The sequence below is a fragment of the Nuphar pumila genome, chromosome 7, assembly GCF_984573655.1.
Source record: "Nuphar pumila chromosome 7, dmNupPumi1.hap1.1, whole genome shotgun sequence".
In the NCBI taxonomy this organism is placed as follows: Eukaryota; Viridiplantae; Streptophyta; class Magnoliopsida; order Nymphaeales; family Nymphaeaceae; genus Nuphar; species Nuphar pumila.
Window position 1 is genome coordinate 99,671,178 of NC_143255.1, and position 17,607 is coordinate 99,688,784.

At 37.4% G+C, this 17,607-nt stretch overlaps 1 protein-coding gene across 1 annotated transcript; it reads right to left on the reverse strand.

Moving 5' to 3' along the window:
- Positions 1-234: 234 nt before the first annotated feature.
- Positions 235-15,860, reverse strand: LOC149832619 (phosphoinositide phosphatase SAC7-like). The gene is made up of 21 exons (XM_090012530.1): positions 15,714-15,860; positions 15,406-15,561; positions 15,192-15,275; positions 14,766-14,893; positions 14,590-14,681; positions 14,318-14,375; positions 13,864-13,920; positions 13,710-13,743; positions 13,510-13,590; positions 12,318-12,424; positions 7,902-7,988; positions 7,726-7,803; positions 7,111-7,181; positions 6,932-7,030; positions 5,366-5,465; positions 5,165-5,273; positions 4,964-5,036; positions 3,849-3,942; positions 2,282-2,374; positions 899-965; positions 235-634 (listed from the first exon to the last, which is right to left on the reverse strand). Exons 2-21 carry the CDS (start codon positions 15,551-15,553, stop codon positions 507-509), a joined length of 1,788 nt encoding a protein of 595 aa, XP_089868656.1. The 5' UTR covers positions 15,554-15,561; positions 15,714-15,860; the 3' UTR covers positions 235-506.
- Positions 15,861-17,607: the final 1,747 nt, after the last annotated feature.

Consider the following 17,607-nt stretch of genomic DNA (forward strand, 5'->3'; position numbering starts at 1 on the left):
CCATATCACATTGTCCATCTGCAATTTGGAATCATATGATTTCCTATAACATGAGATGGAATCACGGGATTTCCAATCACATTGAGACACAACAAACGTGTTAGCTAGGAAAATTCCATACTAAAATCTTTCCTGTAACTTTATCTTTTCCAATTGAGCATGGGATCTGTTGATATGCTGAGCAAAAACAGAAAATTGAGGCAAGACTTCCGTAATCCATACATATAATTTCAAGAGAACATCTTTCACTCAAAATAATAAACAAATTCAGGAACAAGGGAGGCCCTCACAGAATAAAGCGTTGAGGATGGGAAAGCATGTGGAAAAGAACCAACTAGTGATGATAAATATTATCATTTGCTGCAACTTACAAATTTATTTTGAAAAAGGAAAAGAGATAGGCCTCCGATTCTACAAGCCCCAAACTCAAAACTCAATGCCGTGGTAAAATTAAACCCAAGAATGGCATGCCTTTGTCTAAACAATTGAGATGACAACATTCATCATCATGGCTTATGTAGACGAGGTCTGTTGCAAAACATTCTCCCATTAGCCTTCATAAATGCCATTATACACAAGCTAAGGCCAGCCCAGATAAGTGAAAACAGCAAATGACGCAGATCGTGTTGTGCAGCTGCAAACAACCAAAATATATAGATCAACAGCTAAACAGTCTTCTTAACTCAGATCAAAGCCATTAAGAGAAAAAAAAAGTTGAAGAAGAAAAATAATAAGAACCATTTGTCACACAATATGAACCCAAACCAATGTGCTGAAAGAAAGGAATAAACTAAGACATGGACAATATTAGTTATGGTTGTACTAATCAGAGGCGTTTGTCTAATAGAAACAACTTGTATTTCATGACTCGGGTATCCTTAACAGAGAAACTACTCACCTTGCCTCAGCGACATGATTGCAAGAAGCACACCAGCCAAAGCTACACCTGAAGCTAAAGGGAATGACTGCAAAAGAACAAATTAACATTTTGTGTAAGTGTAATCAGAAATAGAAATAAACTATGCACAAACATGTAAATTGTATCACAAAAAGAAAATGGCACAGTTTTTTTTTTCCATTTTCTTTGAAAGCAAGGAAATGATAAAGGGCAATCAGAACTAGACGTTCACCAGTAAATCAAATTTGCGAGCTCAAGCATGTAACAACTACAGTACACATGGAGACTATAAAAAGAATATCAAGATATGTGAAAGGCACAATATGGATGGACTCCTCTATCCCGATTCCCAGAAATAATCCTTACGGTATGAGCATAGAATCAATTCATAGGTTCTAAGAAGCAAACTAGGCAGGAGATCCCGATTCTCAGAAAGCTTCAAGGTACTGTATATCTTCGAGAAGGAACCTTATCTCTTGCTGAAGTCATAAACAAAAATGTAGTGCAGAGTACAGGATGTTGGTATTGTTTCAGAGCTCATGTGCATACAGAGCCTTGTGAGTGTCTTGGGCTTGAAAGTTCAATGTTCAAGGGTGCGTTGTAATAATAAAAATGCCTTGCCATTGCAGGTAATCTCTACCTTCAGTGATAGACCAAAGCATAAATAGATTGATTCCTATTTTGTGAGAGAGACGATCAAAGCAGAAGGGTTAGATGCAAAGGTTGTTGTTACCGAACATCAGACTCCAAACATATTCATAAAGAGGTAGTCTAGACAGTGGTGCATATAGTTAAAAAGCAAGCTGCACAAGCTTAAACGCCATGTGCAGCTTCAGTGAGTGAAATAAAATATTAGGCATCCAAGGGTATTTCTAGAGTTCAAGTTAGATTGTAATTATAAATCGGTATATGTTATTTGTTTTATTAATACACACTATTTGCATTGATTATAAATAGAATCCTAATGTGTTCCCCTCCATGTTGAATCCTACTGGGGCTGAGGGCTTCTTCAACAATCTCTTCTACTTTCCTCTAAATTCACATATTTCAAGATTTGATGCATTAATTGTCACCAAAACCATATTAATTTTAGTAATTCTATGAAAAAAACACCAAAGACACTGCTTAGTTCTAAATCTATTTATTTTAAAAAATGCCCATGACATTGATAATTAACGGATGAAACACCATATCATTTTTTAAATTAGTTGGGGATATAAATTTGTGGTGAACTTGTTAACATCCACAAAAATCAGTTTGAAGATAACATCTTTCTCTCATATATCACACACACACACACACACACACACAACCTAGTGATTAAACTCGTTAGAAGCACATCATGCAATGCACTAAAATTTCATGTATGGGTTGAGAACTTACAGCCAAAGCCTCCACGCCTTCTGCTTTGAATGGAGAAGTCAATCCTCGGCTAACAGCAACAATGTAGTGGCCATGTAACAGATCAATAGCGTCCTACTCGACCATGCAAAATCAAAACAATTATAAGTGTACATTCAATGAGAAACACATGCATTCATAATCACGCACATTGTGCAAGCCCCAAATAAGTGTTCAGCGTACAGCTGTTCTCTTCAGTCAAATAGAAGTAGAACAACAGGAACAACAATGACAATCAGCAGTCACAGACAACAGGACTGATGCCTTTTTTTATAGCTTGGTTCTCTTCTCTTTTATGTGTATCAGTAAAGTGGGAATATTAGTAGGATGTTGATTACGTAAACCCTTTATCGTTTTTTATGTAATGAATAAACATGCTACATGTGCTTCTCTCTAATGAGAAAAATTTAGGGTTCATGGTTTTTTCTTCTACAATCTCTTCTTTGTCCCATCATCGTCAGTTTATCAACAACAACAATAGTAGTTATAAATAAAGGGTAGCTTGCCATAGTGAAAAGATATGTTTATGGATAGGCCTACAAAGTTACAAGTTTATCTTGCTACTAGATAGTAAACTTCACCTTTAGTCTTCATATGCCATGATAAATGTAATGGAAAAAAAATAATAAAGCGGAACTATTAGCTTTTCATATTCTACATGCCATGTGTACCTTTTGAGCATTTCTTTCCAATAGATAATGAATTTCTAAAGCCTGAATAGTGGCACATATAGATACATTCAAGAAAGGTTCACCTTTTATATTGTGAATCCATTACAAATTAACAGAGACCAAGCCATGATAAATGTAATGAAAAAAAAAACAATAAAGTGGAACTATTAGCTTTTCATATTCTACATGCCATGTGTACTTTTTGAGCATTTCTTTCCAATAAATAATGAGTTTTTAAAGCCTGAATAGTGGCACATATAGATACATTCAAGAAAGATTCACCTTTTACATTGTGAATCCATTACAAATTAACAGAGACTAAGGATAAGATGCAATTCCTTGGGATACTATAAGGCTATGTTACCGGGACACGCCACTTTAGGTGGCGTACCCGCGTCTACACGGGTACGGTACCGGACACACCATTTTGCGTGTCCTATATTTTGAATATTATATATTATATTTTCAGTATATTATATATTTTAGATATATAATATATTATATTCAGTTTATTTTGTATTTATGTGATATTTAATATATATATATATATATATATATACACACACATATATATATATATAGCCATGTCCCTGTACCCGCATTTTTTTGGAATTGTCGTGTCGTACCCTCTGTACCCGTACCCAGGTGACAAGCTATAAGGAGTTGTAAAATCACTAACAGGGTTTCAAAAGTTAACCCGGTACAAGAGGGGAGGATCACTACTTCCCTCAGAAATTACTATCCAGTGAAGAAGCACACTTTCAAACTAAGCTTCTGAGGGATCTTTTTTTTACACAGTTGTTATTACCAAGAAACAAAAGACAAAAAAATAACTTGGTGAATTTTCCCAAAAAACAAATGATAAAAATGGTAAGAACCTGTTTAGTCCCATCACAGAAGTTATTCAGATAGTAGCGTGAAAGTGCGTTACAGCCATCAGTAACCACTCCCTTCATTGTCCTCTTTCCATACCTGATGAAGCACAACAAAGACACATTAATAATATAACTGAAGTCAAGTGATACGAACATGTAGTTATATCAATAATAAGACACAGTATGACAGTAATCATATCAAGTCTACATAAACCATTTACTCCTGTCAGTCAATCAAGAATGATTCATTTTTCATATTCCTTGTATCAATAAAAAAAGATTGACAAGAAATACACCCAAGACAATATCCTCTATCTTTAACTTTCATAGATTTTATACCCAAATTATCCCTCTGAAGAGTATCATTATAAAAGGGGGTGTTTATATACCCACCATAATATCCTTTTCCTCTCTGAAGAGTATCATTTAGTGAGGGGCATTTAAAAGTTAAGAGAATGTGAACACTGTTACAGACTCTTAACCATGAAACTCGTTCATGGGCCATAGTTACCCTGGTAATGGGTTGCATGTTCAATATTCAGGGGCCGAAAGATTGTGGTATGTTTTCCCAAGAACAGAAAACCAAGTATCAGTCATAAGATCAATTTCTTCATATTCTAGTGGCTGTTGCAGCCCATCAAAAGCACTACCTTCTTAAAAGCATGGAAGATGCTCCGCGCAAAGATGATTGCATTAAGTATACATATATAGGACTGCATCCTTGAACCATGCTACTTCACATATTTTTGCTGTAAGGAGGATATATTTCTGCAGTCATGCGAGCACAATATAGTTGAAAACCTTGATCAGTTTTTTTTTCATCCAATCAAGTTTCTAGCATATTGCTGCTGTGCCTACTCCAATATTGTTGATTCTAAGTAGTTTCTCAAGTATCCAACCAAATGTAACCAGATATTCCTAATATGCCCCTATCCTCCTCAACCAAACAATGATCCAGGTTAAAATTGACTACATGAACCTTGAGCCATTCATATCTGACACGTACTATCCTGGTGTATCAAACCATAACGCAATCAAAGACAACACAGCTGAAGCAATCTAAGAGAAACAAGAAGTTCATGAAGTGCATGTCAGTGGAGACTCAAATTTATAATTACCTCACAAAATCTCCTTTCAGAGCAGGAGTGCCAGAATACTGGATGCTTATGTCATCACCATGGTTTGCCCATACTGAAATAATAGGAAAGGAAGCATAAGAATACCCACAACCATTTCTTCCAACTAAAATCAAGGTGATCAATGCAAGGTGATAAACCCATAAAAAGTTTATCAAACAGAAAACAACACTAGCAACTCACAGATTTTGAAGTTCTCATCAAAACTGACATGATTATGTATGGTTTTATCATCTGTCAAAATCCCAATTCTCCGAAGTTGACTTTCTAACATTTTTCTGCCAATCAAACTCTGGACAGGATTGTAACTTCAGAATAGTTTTTAGTTTTTTACTCATTCATAAAGATCAATCAGCAGAAATGCAACTTTAGAATAATTTTTACCTGGGTAACATTTGTGCGGTCTAAACAATCAATGCAATTTGTCCTTACTACTCCTTGTTGCTCCTCAAGTTTTTCTCCTTTTATATCTGATAGAAAATAACTAGAAAATGACAAGGACCCAAAATGAATTAGGTTACAGTGAATAAGTTGAAGAGGCTGAACAAAAGCCATATGTGAAACACAAATAAGAAAAAGCAGTATGTGTAGTCTATGTTAAAAAAATGCAGCATCTTACCCAGTCAGCCAAGTATATATATCTCTTTGTTTTTTGATAATCAAGGAAACAACTCAATCCATGATTCAGACCAAGGGCATATTTGCTTTGGGTAGGGATGAACAATCACAGCTGAGAAAGCAAAAGCTGTGATTGTTGGTCACAAGGTCGATCTTATGACCAACTTTCACAAGATTCAAGGCAATCACAATAACAACTTATACTTTTCTCATGTTTCACTAACCTTGAGAAAGTGTTGTGATTGAGATTTACAATAACAGGATCATGAGAAAATCCAAGAATCACAGGGCATTGCAAACATGCCCCAAGTCAGCCATGAAGTTCTTGTAGCTCTAATCATTTAAAAAATGGAGCTCTGGATAAAAGATATCGTCAAAGGTCATGTGACATGCTTTAAGCTGATCTACCAAAAGCACACTATTGTTAGTTCCCAAAACACCATGAGTTTGCAAAAGTGGCAACAAGAAAATGCTAGTAAGTTTAGGTTCTTTACGGAGTCACCTAGCTTATTCTCTGTCCACCTCCACCCATTTTCTGTCTCCAAATTTCTTTCTTTTGTAGTAGCTTTATATACATTTTCATATTGCACCTGGCACATTTTCTATTGACAATTGGACTTAAAATCTCATAGGAGGAGGCTACCAGTATTCAAGTAGATCTCACTCACAACAATATGATTTATCATTATCCTGACATTGACATCATTTGACGACCCATTGCTCTCTTGGACAATATAACAAGCACTAATCACTCTAGTTCCTCAGGAAAGTAGTATGGACTATGAGAGGCAGTGATAAGGTGCATACATGATGCACATATGTTAACTACTGCTCTGATGATGGTAATATACTGTTGCTTCACAGTTGATGTGTGCACATAGCCTGATTTAATGAACAAGACCCTTTCGAAAGGACAGAACCCATATTAGATATGCTAATGCTCTCAGAAGGCGAAGGACCAGAAGAAGCATCCTGCCAACCATGAGTACCAAGTAGGGTTGCACAATGTACCAAGTTTGACCTGAGCTTGTACATCTATTTGTTTTTCAGGAAGCATTTGTGAGACATTCACATTAAATCCACTAAAATTTATGAGACATTCATCTTGATCTCCATATTAATATACTGGAAGAGAAGAGGATCCACAAATACATCAGATCTGATAAAGGTATTTACAGATCCGAAATTATCACCCTTCAGAATTGCAAAAACAACATACTGTCAAAACTATTTAATTTTAAAAAAGGAATTATTGACTAAAAAATACTTTGGCAGAAAAATGACCATCTCATCACATTCTGTTAGATGGTTTTGCAGAAAGAGGAAGTGCACCTGCGACTCTTAAGGAAGTCCACAATTTGGTCGTAGAGAAGCGAAAGACGTTCAAAGTGAATGTGACCACAAATTTGATGAAAATCAAAATGCACATATCTGCAAATACATAAGCATAAAACTAAATCGTAGCAATTTGTGTAAACCATTTTCTTTATCAAACTAAATAATAATCAAACCTTATTTCATCGCTGGAAATTTTCTGCATGGCATTTGCAAATACTTTGGTCAATCGGCCTTCGCCCCCATGCTGTGAAGGATAGCAGAAAATATCAAACATCATGTAGTGCAAGTGAATACAAGATAAGCAATCAAGAACACAAAAAGAAATACATAAAGTTAATGACACAATGTTGACCGTGTCAGATGCTGATTTGACCATGTCCATGAAAAATTCTGGTGTGTCCGAGTGATGTGTCATGTCAACACGAGATAACATATGCTAAGTAAACTATCCATGTGACACAGCTTGAAAAAACTAGCAATTATCAAGTAACAAGAAATCCGTTGGAATGGTGAGGAAAGGAGGCCATGTCAAGCTTTTATATGTTCTGTAAACCAGTTAAGTGCTTTGCTTCATGGTAGTATTACCTTCAACCTTTAACTCTGCTAGGCAATCTGGGAGATAACACCCAATGGGATTATATCCTCACACTCTTGGTTAAGATGGTGCCATTCTACTAGCACAACTTTCATATCTGACCAATTGTTTGCACTCTTTAAGCCAAAATCAACTCTCCAGTGCCTCTCATTGTAAGAGAAAATCTTAGTGAAGGGAAAAACCAAAACTGTACCTTGTTGACAAGATCAATAGCCAAAACAGATCCATATTTTCTTCTTAAATCCAAAAAGTGTCTCTCAACAACCTGAGGCTGCAAGATAAAACAAACAAAAATATCAATCTGCTAATGCATAAGTACAACAAGATAAAACTAACACGCAAGATTTAAAGACCCCGTGGCATACTTACAGCTTCCTCTGGTCTTACAATTTCAAAACTAGGCTTGTATGTCAAATCAACAATTTGCTTCCACAAAAATGGAATAGATCCACGAACCTGTATAATATGGACAAAAGAAAATGAAAAACTTTTCTGTGCATGAATTATGCAAAACTTATATACTTTGAGAAAATCATATTGTTCTCATAAAGTTTCAAGTAACAACTCCAAAAAAGGGATTCTAATAACAAGTACATGCACAAGCAAAACACTAATAAGATTACCCAACACTGCCATAGGGATATAGTAATGATGTAAAGATTATGAAAACCAAGAAACTACAAATTGAATATGATGAAAGAACTGACAACCAGAATATGTAAACCATTATATTACAATGAAAATGATTGGAGCAGGAAACTGAGAAAACATGTTAAATTGTTTGATATTAAGAAAAACTATGATCACAACATTGATGGATGCAAGCCATGCTACTGGAAGGAAAAAACAACTCCAACATTGACAAAAAAACAAATGGTAAAATATGGTAAAGTTGAAATGTCTAGAATGCAACTAGAACATGAAAAGACTGCAAAATTTTCAATTTGCCACAGGCTCAAACTCACTCATTCCTTTCTTTGTAGTGTAACCATAATCACAAAAATCAATCTCCGCTATATCTCGGCATAGCAATTTCTCATGCTAATATAGATTTAGTTGATAAATCTCAAGAAAAACTCTATGCTTGAAAAAAATTAAAATATAAAAATAGTATAAGTAAGAAAAATAACATATTTAGATAATAAAATACACATATAATAAAATAAATAAGCAAAAAATATAAAATAAAGTGATAGAACCCGACTCCCAGATGATCCGTTCTATCAGTTCGGGCCTAGTGGAGCATGGATCCAAGCTCATGAAGGAACAAGGCCTTGCAGGTTTGGAAAACAAGGTGGATGGTGATGGCACGGCTAGAAGGGAGAAATATGTTCCCGACTAGACGGCGATGAGCGGGGATGGATGAACAGGTGAGGGAGCAAAATCTTTCCCTCGGAAAGAAAACTCATGAACCGTGAACGAAATTTAGAGGTATAACTCAATAAATTTCATTGAACAAAAACTAAACTATACAGACCTATTTATAGAATACAGAAGGAGAAGAAGATAAGCTACACATGAACACTCTCACCCTAGATGAGAGTCTAAGGGAGGCGTCCCACCATAGTCCCAGCCTAGGTAGGACTCCAGGCTGGAATGGACACTGATAACTTCCGCACATCCCAGCCTAGGTAGGACTCCAGGCTGGGCTGGACTCTAATAAATCCAGTAGTCTGATAAATATCATAGAGTCCTACTTGGAGTTGGACTCAGGTTGGGTGGATCCTCTGGTGGAACGGATCCAACAGGGGCGGATTGCCTGAGTCGGACCTGGAGCAAAAAAACATCCGTAACAGAAAGAAAGAAAAGCATAGTTAATATAAATAAAAGAAATAAAAAAGGTAACTCATAATATCATGACATATAAATTTCTGATATTTTTAAAATATCGTGATATTTTGCCTTTAATTTCGTTTTATGAATTTACAGCTGTATTATAGCTATATTTTCAAAATATCACCTATATATGTGACTATGAGTGTAACAGACTGCAAATTTTTCAGTTAGCCATGGGCTCAAACTCACCCATTCCTTTCTTTGTAGTGTAACACACACGTGCGTATGCGCACACATGCACATGCACAACACACACACATGCACAGTAGCTTCTTAATTGAAAAGAAACATCCTATAAAAAGCAAAAGGTAACAAGGACATCTCAGAATCAGGTTTAGACACATGCATCATAAGAAAATTATGCAAAAAGGAATCTCATTGTTCATTCCCTCGCGGATGGGCATGAGGCCCGAAAAAATAGCTGGATAGGGACAGCTTTGCTTTTCTGTTATTAGACTATCCACCATAATAGCTGCTAACAACAGACACAATGATGTTCCTTGCCTTACAGACGGTTTTCCAGTCACCACATGCCAGTGAAAACCCAGCATGCTGTAGGAGTTGTCATTGACATGCTGGGGTATGCCACCTCATGTGCTACGTCAAACAGATATGACTGTGTGTATGGGGATACGGCCTTTTTTATTAGGTTTCCAATATGACTAGTATATAAGGTTACATGGAACGGGAGCCAAAGTGGAGTACCGTGTGACATAGCATTAGAACTATTCAGGATAAAGAGCCCAAATAACCATGACTTTGCCTACCACGATCGAGGGAGCAGGCCATGGACGATGGATACTTCATCTGAAAGCATATCCACTATAGGCCAATAAAAGCAAAAAGGAAAAACAAAGGACAGATGGTTCTCCATACTTCATAACACAAACACAAAACAAAAGATTACCATTGGTTGAATACTTGAATGGAATAAAAGCTCCCAATCGTGAGTGACCAATCCTCAGTCCACAATTCAGATTGACACCTTGTACTAGGCTTAGGTACAAGCTGCCAAAGTCTATAATTCAACAGGTGGTCAACCAAGACCAAATCCAGGGTGCTTTCCCAAGGAAATGGCTGCTAGTAACTTGGAAGCATCAATGCTCAAGCTGTGCTTTTCATTCAATTGTTCATTACAAATCTCTGGGGAACGAAAGGTGTCAAGAATACAATCTCTATGGTGATTGGTCAGATGTTTCCCTTTTTGAAAGTAACGTATGGGCCAAGTATCATAAACTGCTTACATAGTGTACTCAGTTTAACCCTATGTGATACTGATATGTAAAATGATTAGTCTCCATGCTTCAGTAAACTATGTCACCTGGGTACGGGTACGGAGGGTACGACACGGCAATTCCAAAAAATGTGGATATAGGAACACGACTATATATATATATATATATATATATACATATATATATATATATATATATATATATATAAACTGAATATAATCTAAATATATATGTTATATCTAAAATATATATTATATACTAAAAATATACTTATAAATTATAAATTGAATACAAACTTGTATGTACGGAGTGTAAAATGGTGTGTCCAGGTGTTGACACGAGGACACGTGAGTCGATGCGTGTTGACACGGGTACAGAGGGAAAAATGGAGTGTTCAGGTCAGAGTTACCGGAAGCTTCTTAGGTAGGTGGGAAGCACACTTCCCATAAACTCGCTTCGGAAGTGCGATACTCCTCGCTTTCGAAACTTCATGAGAATCTTGATTCCCCTACACTTCTTCTATGCTTTCCACAAGCATGGTTTATGCTCCTTATATGCTTTTCTCATGTTTCTTTTCATATTTTTTATGTATTTCCTCTCACGCTTCCACTCACTTTCCATGTACTTTTTCTAAATTGGTAACCATCATTGTTAGATTTTAACAAAAAATCATCTCTTTTACTGAAAAAACATGAAATATAAGAATGATCAACTTTATTTTAGTTTTTACTTGCTTCTTGTTCGATTTCTATCCAGTTACCATATTGCTTCATTTTTATTCCTATTTAAATTTCAAATTGATACTTCGCTTCCCGCTTCCTATAAATCTTAAAATGCCTCACTTCTCGATTATGCCTCCCGTATCGTTTCCCGCTTCCTAGTTTGACAACCTTGGTCCAGGTATCATAGTCAGTAAGAGAGTTTAAAACTGACATTATCAGAATTAACGTCCACAACAGATTTTGATTGATCCAAAGACATTCTATGAAGCATCCATGACATGAAGACAAAAGATTAACTCCAAACTATGAGTCACAGGTTGGGCTAAAAAATTATATCACAAATGTCAGTCTTGGCGAAAATCCTACAAGAATATATCTGGTAATCTGGTTAAAGGTAGCCCACAAGAGCTCTGCTCATCTAGAAGAGGTGACTTGTGAATGTCACCAAGTTGACAGGATGTCACAAGTTTGAAACCCACGGGTGGCATCCCTTGCCGCAAAGTCGATGCAGGGTGTACTCCCCGGTGGGCAGGGGGGACCTCAAGGGTTTTACCAACCAAAGGCAAGCCAATGTGCAGTCGATGATTGGGGGGTTGTTCCCCTAAACCATTCAAAAAAATCTGGTTAGAGCCCCAAAACAAATTTTTTTCTCTCTTAGAAAAAACTTGGCAAACTTTAAAAAAAAGAGAATAAAATAAACTTTTTTTATTTGATTATTTCTTTGAATATTGGGACACTATCAGGTTCATCTTGTGACATTCATGATAATATCATGATAAACTCAAAACAAATGATGTTTTAAAACTACTGCATTTTTTTCATTGTGGAAGATCTCCGAAATAATACCAGAAGATATTTTCAGAATCAGTGAAATATAAAATACAGGTCCAGAGTTTATTGCAATTAATGACAATAGTAGACCCATAAATATGTATAAAGTTCAGTCATATGCTTAAGAACATGGATGCTAGAAAAAATAAATGCTTTCAAACCTGTACAAAAGAAGCTGTATAACCATTACAATGTATGATTTGCTCTGTTTCGACAAAATTTGCTGTGTAACCTTCAGTGTCAGCACCTCTTCTCCACATTCTTGTACCTTAAAAATAACAGAACTACCATTAAAGGTCACACTATGAACCGATTTGTGCCTTGAATAGGACAACAAGAAGGGACAATAGAAATTCATTACAGAGGCAACAAGACTTAAAATGGAGATTGGGCACATTCCACGCCCCAACATGCATAGCTACAATTAGGTTCCTTTCATGCCCCCCTTCCTATGCCTCAGTGGTTCTAGCTGTGGAGATTGGGCACCACTATTGATTCCTTTCAGTACACATGGTGGTGCCTTGACGATTGTAGGAGATGCCTCAACTTGCCTTGCCTTATACTCCATCTCCCACATGATGTCGTAGGAGGTGGCCACAAAGTTTTTCGTTTGTAGCAAGTGAAATGCCTACTCTAATTCCATCCCCAAGAGCGTGTAAACTTTGATAAAGCGTGTGTGTGTGTGTGTGTGTGTGTGTGTGTGTGTGTGAATGTTTATTTGATGCTCCCTAGAAAAAACTTCCTGTTTGGCCTTTTGCTCCTATATTCTCACTCCTAATGTTGCACCTTCTCCCAGTATGAGCTACTAATGTCTTTCTTTGGTGCATTTACACCTTATGGAATCGAAAGTGTAGTGGAAAGAATCTCTCGACTTCCCTCTTCTGCCTTGTCTCTTCGACAGTGCAGTCACAGTCCTATACTTTCTTTAAGTTCGGCACATGCTAGTAACCTCCCTGGGACAAATAAGAAAAATCTAGCTCCCATCCCCCAACCCCAATAAGAGAAAACGAGAAAAAGCAAAATCCAAATTTGTCAAGATCTATGCTGCATGTAGAAAGGACTCAAAAGAACTAAACAGATATATGATTGTACAGTTGTTGGAGGATAAGTAACGCTTTTTATAGTAGTTAATTTTAAAATAAAACCTTAATCAAAAGTCTGTCAAATAACAAGGGGGGTCAAATTCAATAGTTATCAGTTGAAGCTACAGGAGAAAATAGTAGATAGAAAATAACAATGAAGTGTTTCTCATGATGGTTATCAGTGAGAAGTGAAAAGTAGTGCAGAATTCAACAATGATAATCAAAATGGGTCAGCATTTGTTTATCCAAAAGTCAAAGTTTCCCACATTACCAGTTCTCCTTGTGCATCTTCGAGCTATTAAAGTCACATCCACAATTTCTTTTCCAATGTTGCCTCGAAAGTTTTGGTAGCCTAACTTGTAGTTAAGGTTAAGAAAATGACAGGCAAAATACAAGCTTAAAATGGTTTGCATGCAAGGAAATTTTAAAAGGCAACTAGCATCAAACGATATCTCAGTAATGTAAGGATATTTCCTTGGATAACAGGAAGTACGTATGGTTCAAGCTGCAGAAATAAAAAATGGAGGATTAGTGCTTAAAACTGTTTATATGAAGAACATACAGCAGTCCTGTCTGAGGACATCAAGGAATCTTGATCTTTAGAAATCAATCTTTTACATCACACCTTGTTCTCTATAAGCACTTCTAGCATATAATTGTTCCAAAGGAATCTTTGGTCAGCCTGCACAAGCGCAACACTCAAGATCAATGCAGGTCAAGATTTTGAAAAGCACTGCTATAATTGTTGCACTGAATGTACCCCCACTATAAGAGATTAAACCATATAGGAAGAATTCTAGAGAAGAAGCAAGCAATTCTTCATCTTGTCATACCAAGTTTCCTTGAAAACTATAATATATAAGCTACAAAGGTATACATGATTATTAAACATTATTATCATAAGAAATAATGAAATCAAAGATTTCTAAGGAAGTTTTGTAAAACCAACAATAGTGTAGAAGAGACAGATCGCTGATGGTGTCAATAAGATGAAAGTAACAAACAGATTTTTTTTCCCTTTTTCTAGAAGAATGAGGGAGAAAAACTGCCTATTTAAAGCGCATCAAGAAGCAATTTACCTGCCTCCAAAGCGGGAGATGCTTCGACTCATCTTTCAAACCATGTGATCTTTGAATGCTACAATAGCAAACCAACATTAGAAGACAGAAAAATGAATGTGAAGGAGGTCATTTGAGCTATGAAAACATATGGTATAATGGCTGATATGCTCAGGATGACCAAACCAGCATTTTTGCGAGCAAGCAAAAAAACTCAATCCCCTTTGCCACCAATACCATAAGATAAAAAGTAAAACAATCGACAAGTGAAAAATCCATGAACGCTCAATCACCTAAGTGTCAAATCCGTGTCATAAGAAAAATACAGCCCGGGCGTTTTCTCTGCAGCATTGAGGAGCGCCTTGAACTCGTTCTCCAACTGTTTCTGTCAAATGTTACACCCAGAATGCAGATCGTAAATATTCTCCATAAATCCTGAAAAGAATCAAGAAGATGATAGTATTCAAACCTGCTGTGCAGAAGAGCTGCTCACTGCTTGATTGCAAGGCAAGATTTCAAGAGAGGAAACTCTGAAGATCGGAAATCCAAAATAAGATCCAACAGATTCCCGATCTGTGATCACCAGCACATATGTACCTATTTTCACACAATGGCAGAAACAGATGATCATACTCGAGCGACATCAAATCACGAAATTCGATGCAAGATTCAAGATCCGTCGTAATTTAGGTAGAAGCTTCAAAAAGCAGCAGTCTTGCACATGGCTTTCGCTTACAAAACAATTGGGAGGAGCGCGATTCATTTACAAACCGAATTTCATTCAACAAAAAACGGCGATCGAATAAGCCACCGGCATTTCAGCACATAACCGCAATGATTTCCATATAAAAACACAAGAAAACGGACGCGAATGAATCTGAAGCGTTTGGCTCACCTGCGACGAGTTTCAGCATTCCGATCAAACCATAAATGGTTCGAATTCTGGGGGTCGCGGCGGAGCCGTACTCCGGAAGATCAACTGCAGAGCCACAGAACACCCAAGCAATTCAATCAATCAATCTCTGAAACCTACATTGGCGAGCCCAAAACACAAAAAAACGGCTCAACGGAATTAAAGCGAACGAGTCGGCGGAGAAATCGTCACTAACCGATGGTTTTGAGCGATCCGTCGGCGCGGCTGATCGTCAAGTAAGAATCGACGGTGGCTTCGGTCGGCTCGATCATATACTGGTTGGGGAACTCCCACAGCCGCATCCGCGTGCAGAGCTTCGGCCGCGGCTCTCGCTCTTGCTCCATGGCGCCCGCTGCGACGAAAAAATCACGTCAATTCGAATCGGTTGTTTCACAGCAGAAACAAAGCGCGATTGCCCGGAAATCCAAACGAAGAAGACTCAAGAATAAAAAAGAAAGGGTTCCCAAGTGATTGATTGAGATTGCTGATGTAAAAAAAACTAACCACCAAGAAGGTTGCTAATTTTGGGTAGAGAACATGGTCGATTTGTAGGGAGGGAGAGGGGAGGAGGAGACTTGGAGGTGCGCGCAGATCTGAAGGGGAAGTAGGAGGTGGCGCCGCTGCTTAGGCGGGGGAGGGTAACCGTTGCGAAGCGGGATGCGGGAAGGGAGGGGCTTCCACTTTTGATTTTGACTTGACCATCACCACCCCTACAATCGTTGTTGGGGAACGTCTGTCAAAAATATCTCCGATATTTCGAAAATATAGCGATTTTCACGGTATCATTTTAACGATAAGTATTTTAAATGCGTATTCACAAGATATTGCATAATATTGAAGATTTAAGGGGGTAAATATTGGCTGCTAATGAATGAACTTACGGAATGAAATCTCTCTCTCTCTCTCTCTCTCTCTCTCTCTCTCTCTCTTTATATATATATATATATATATATATATATATATATATATATATATATATATATATATATATATATATATATATATATATATATATTGGCCCATTTGTTTCCCTCCAAAGTTTAACAAAACCGCTTTGCCTAGCAGATAACCATGTATTATTAAAAATGCTATTGCTTATAAGACTGTCTTGCACATTTCAATTAGTTGAACACCATTATGGTTAGTATAAAGGATAAAATATTAGATAATCCGATATTCACACATGTACACCCGGTTTTTAACTTAAAAAACTAGATATTTTGAAATATCATATGATTTTTTTCTCACCAAGATTTGATACAGAATGAGATTTGTGACACATTGGAGCTTGGGCTGAGAATGGTTCATACTGGTACAAATATTTTATGGGTCCAAATCCATCTTCAATGAGGAATGAGAACGCAAACAGGATTAAGTTTTCTCCCTTTTATCATTCCATACTCTCAGTTTGCATCTAATCAAATACATCCAACAGCAGGAAAATATTGACTAGTACCCTCGATATACCATACCCTCTAATACAAACCATTTGTTCCTTCACATTTTGTGGTTTCTATGGATATGATCATGATCAATAGGGTTTGTTAGTCAAAAACATGTTTTATAGATCATTCGATCTTATTGTATAAGTACATTTTTAAGGGCCACAAAATTCAATGGTCTATAATGCTTCAAAATTTCAATATCAAGAAAATCATATTTTTGCACAAAAGAATCCAGAGTACATTTCACCGTGTTGAACTCATTGGTGGGAACACATTGGCCAAATAAATCTGATATCCTGTGAGATTCACCTAAATAGTACCTTACTGTAGAAAGCAGCCAATATTTTCCTTCCAACAGTGAACTACCATTGTGCAGGCTTTTACTCCAACCCTAATGTTTGACGCATTCCATGCACTCCTTTTCCTTCCTTCAATGATCCCCCATCATTGGCATTGGTCCATTATCTTGATTAATGAGGGTTCATCTCCTTTTCTTGATTTGGTGTGTTGTAAAGTGTGAAACTCCAGTAAACATTTGATTTTAGGTCCTGTTTGGAATCTCGGCGCTGAGATGGGCGTTTATGCATTTGGTGGTCTTCTTCCGAAGGAGAAAGGGCCTCACTTTCCATCTAGGGATGGCAGTGGACCGGGGGAAAGCGGGGCCCCGCCCTGCCTCGCCCCATTTGGACCGGGGATGAAGGGTATGAAACGAGGATGGAGGTGGGGACGAAGGTTAAAATCCATCCCCGTCCGGGGGTGGAGGCGGGGATGGACGTGCACTTTTCCCCGCCACGATCCCCGCCTCATCCCCGCCCCAACCCCACCCCGACCACTTTTCCCCGCAATATCCCCACCCCGCCCCGCCTCATCCCCGTTTGAACCGGGGATGGAGGACATGAAACGGGGATGAAGGCGGGGATGGAGGATAAAATCCATTCCCCGCCGGGGATGGA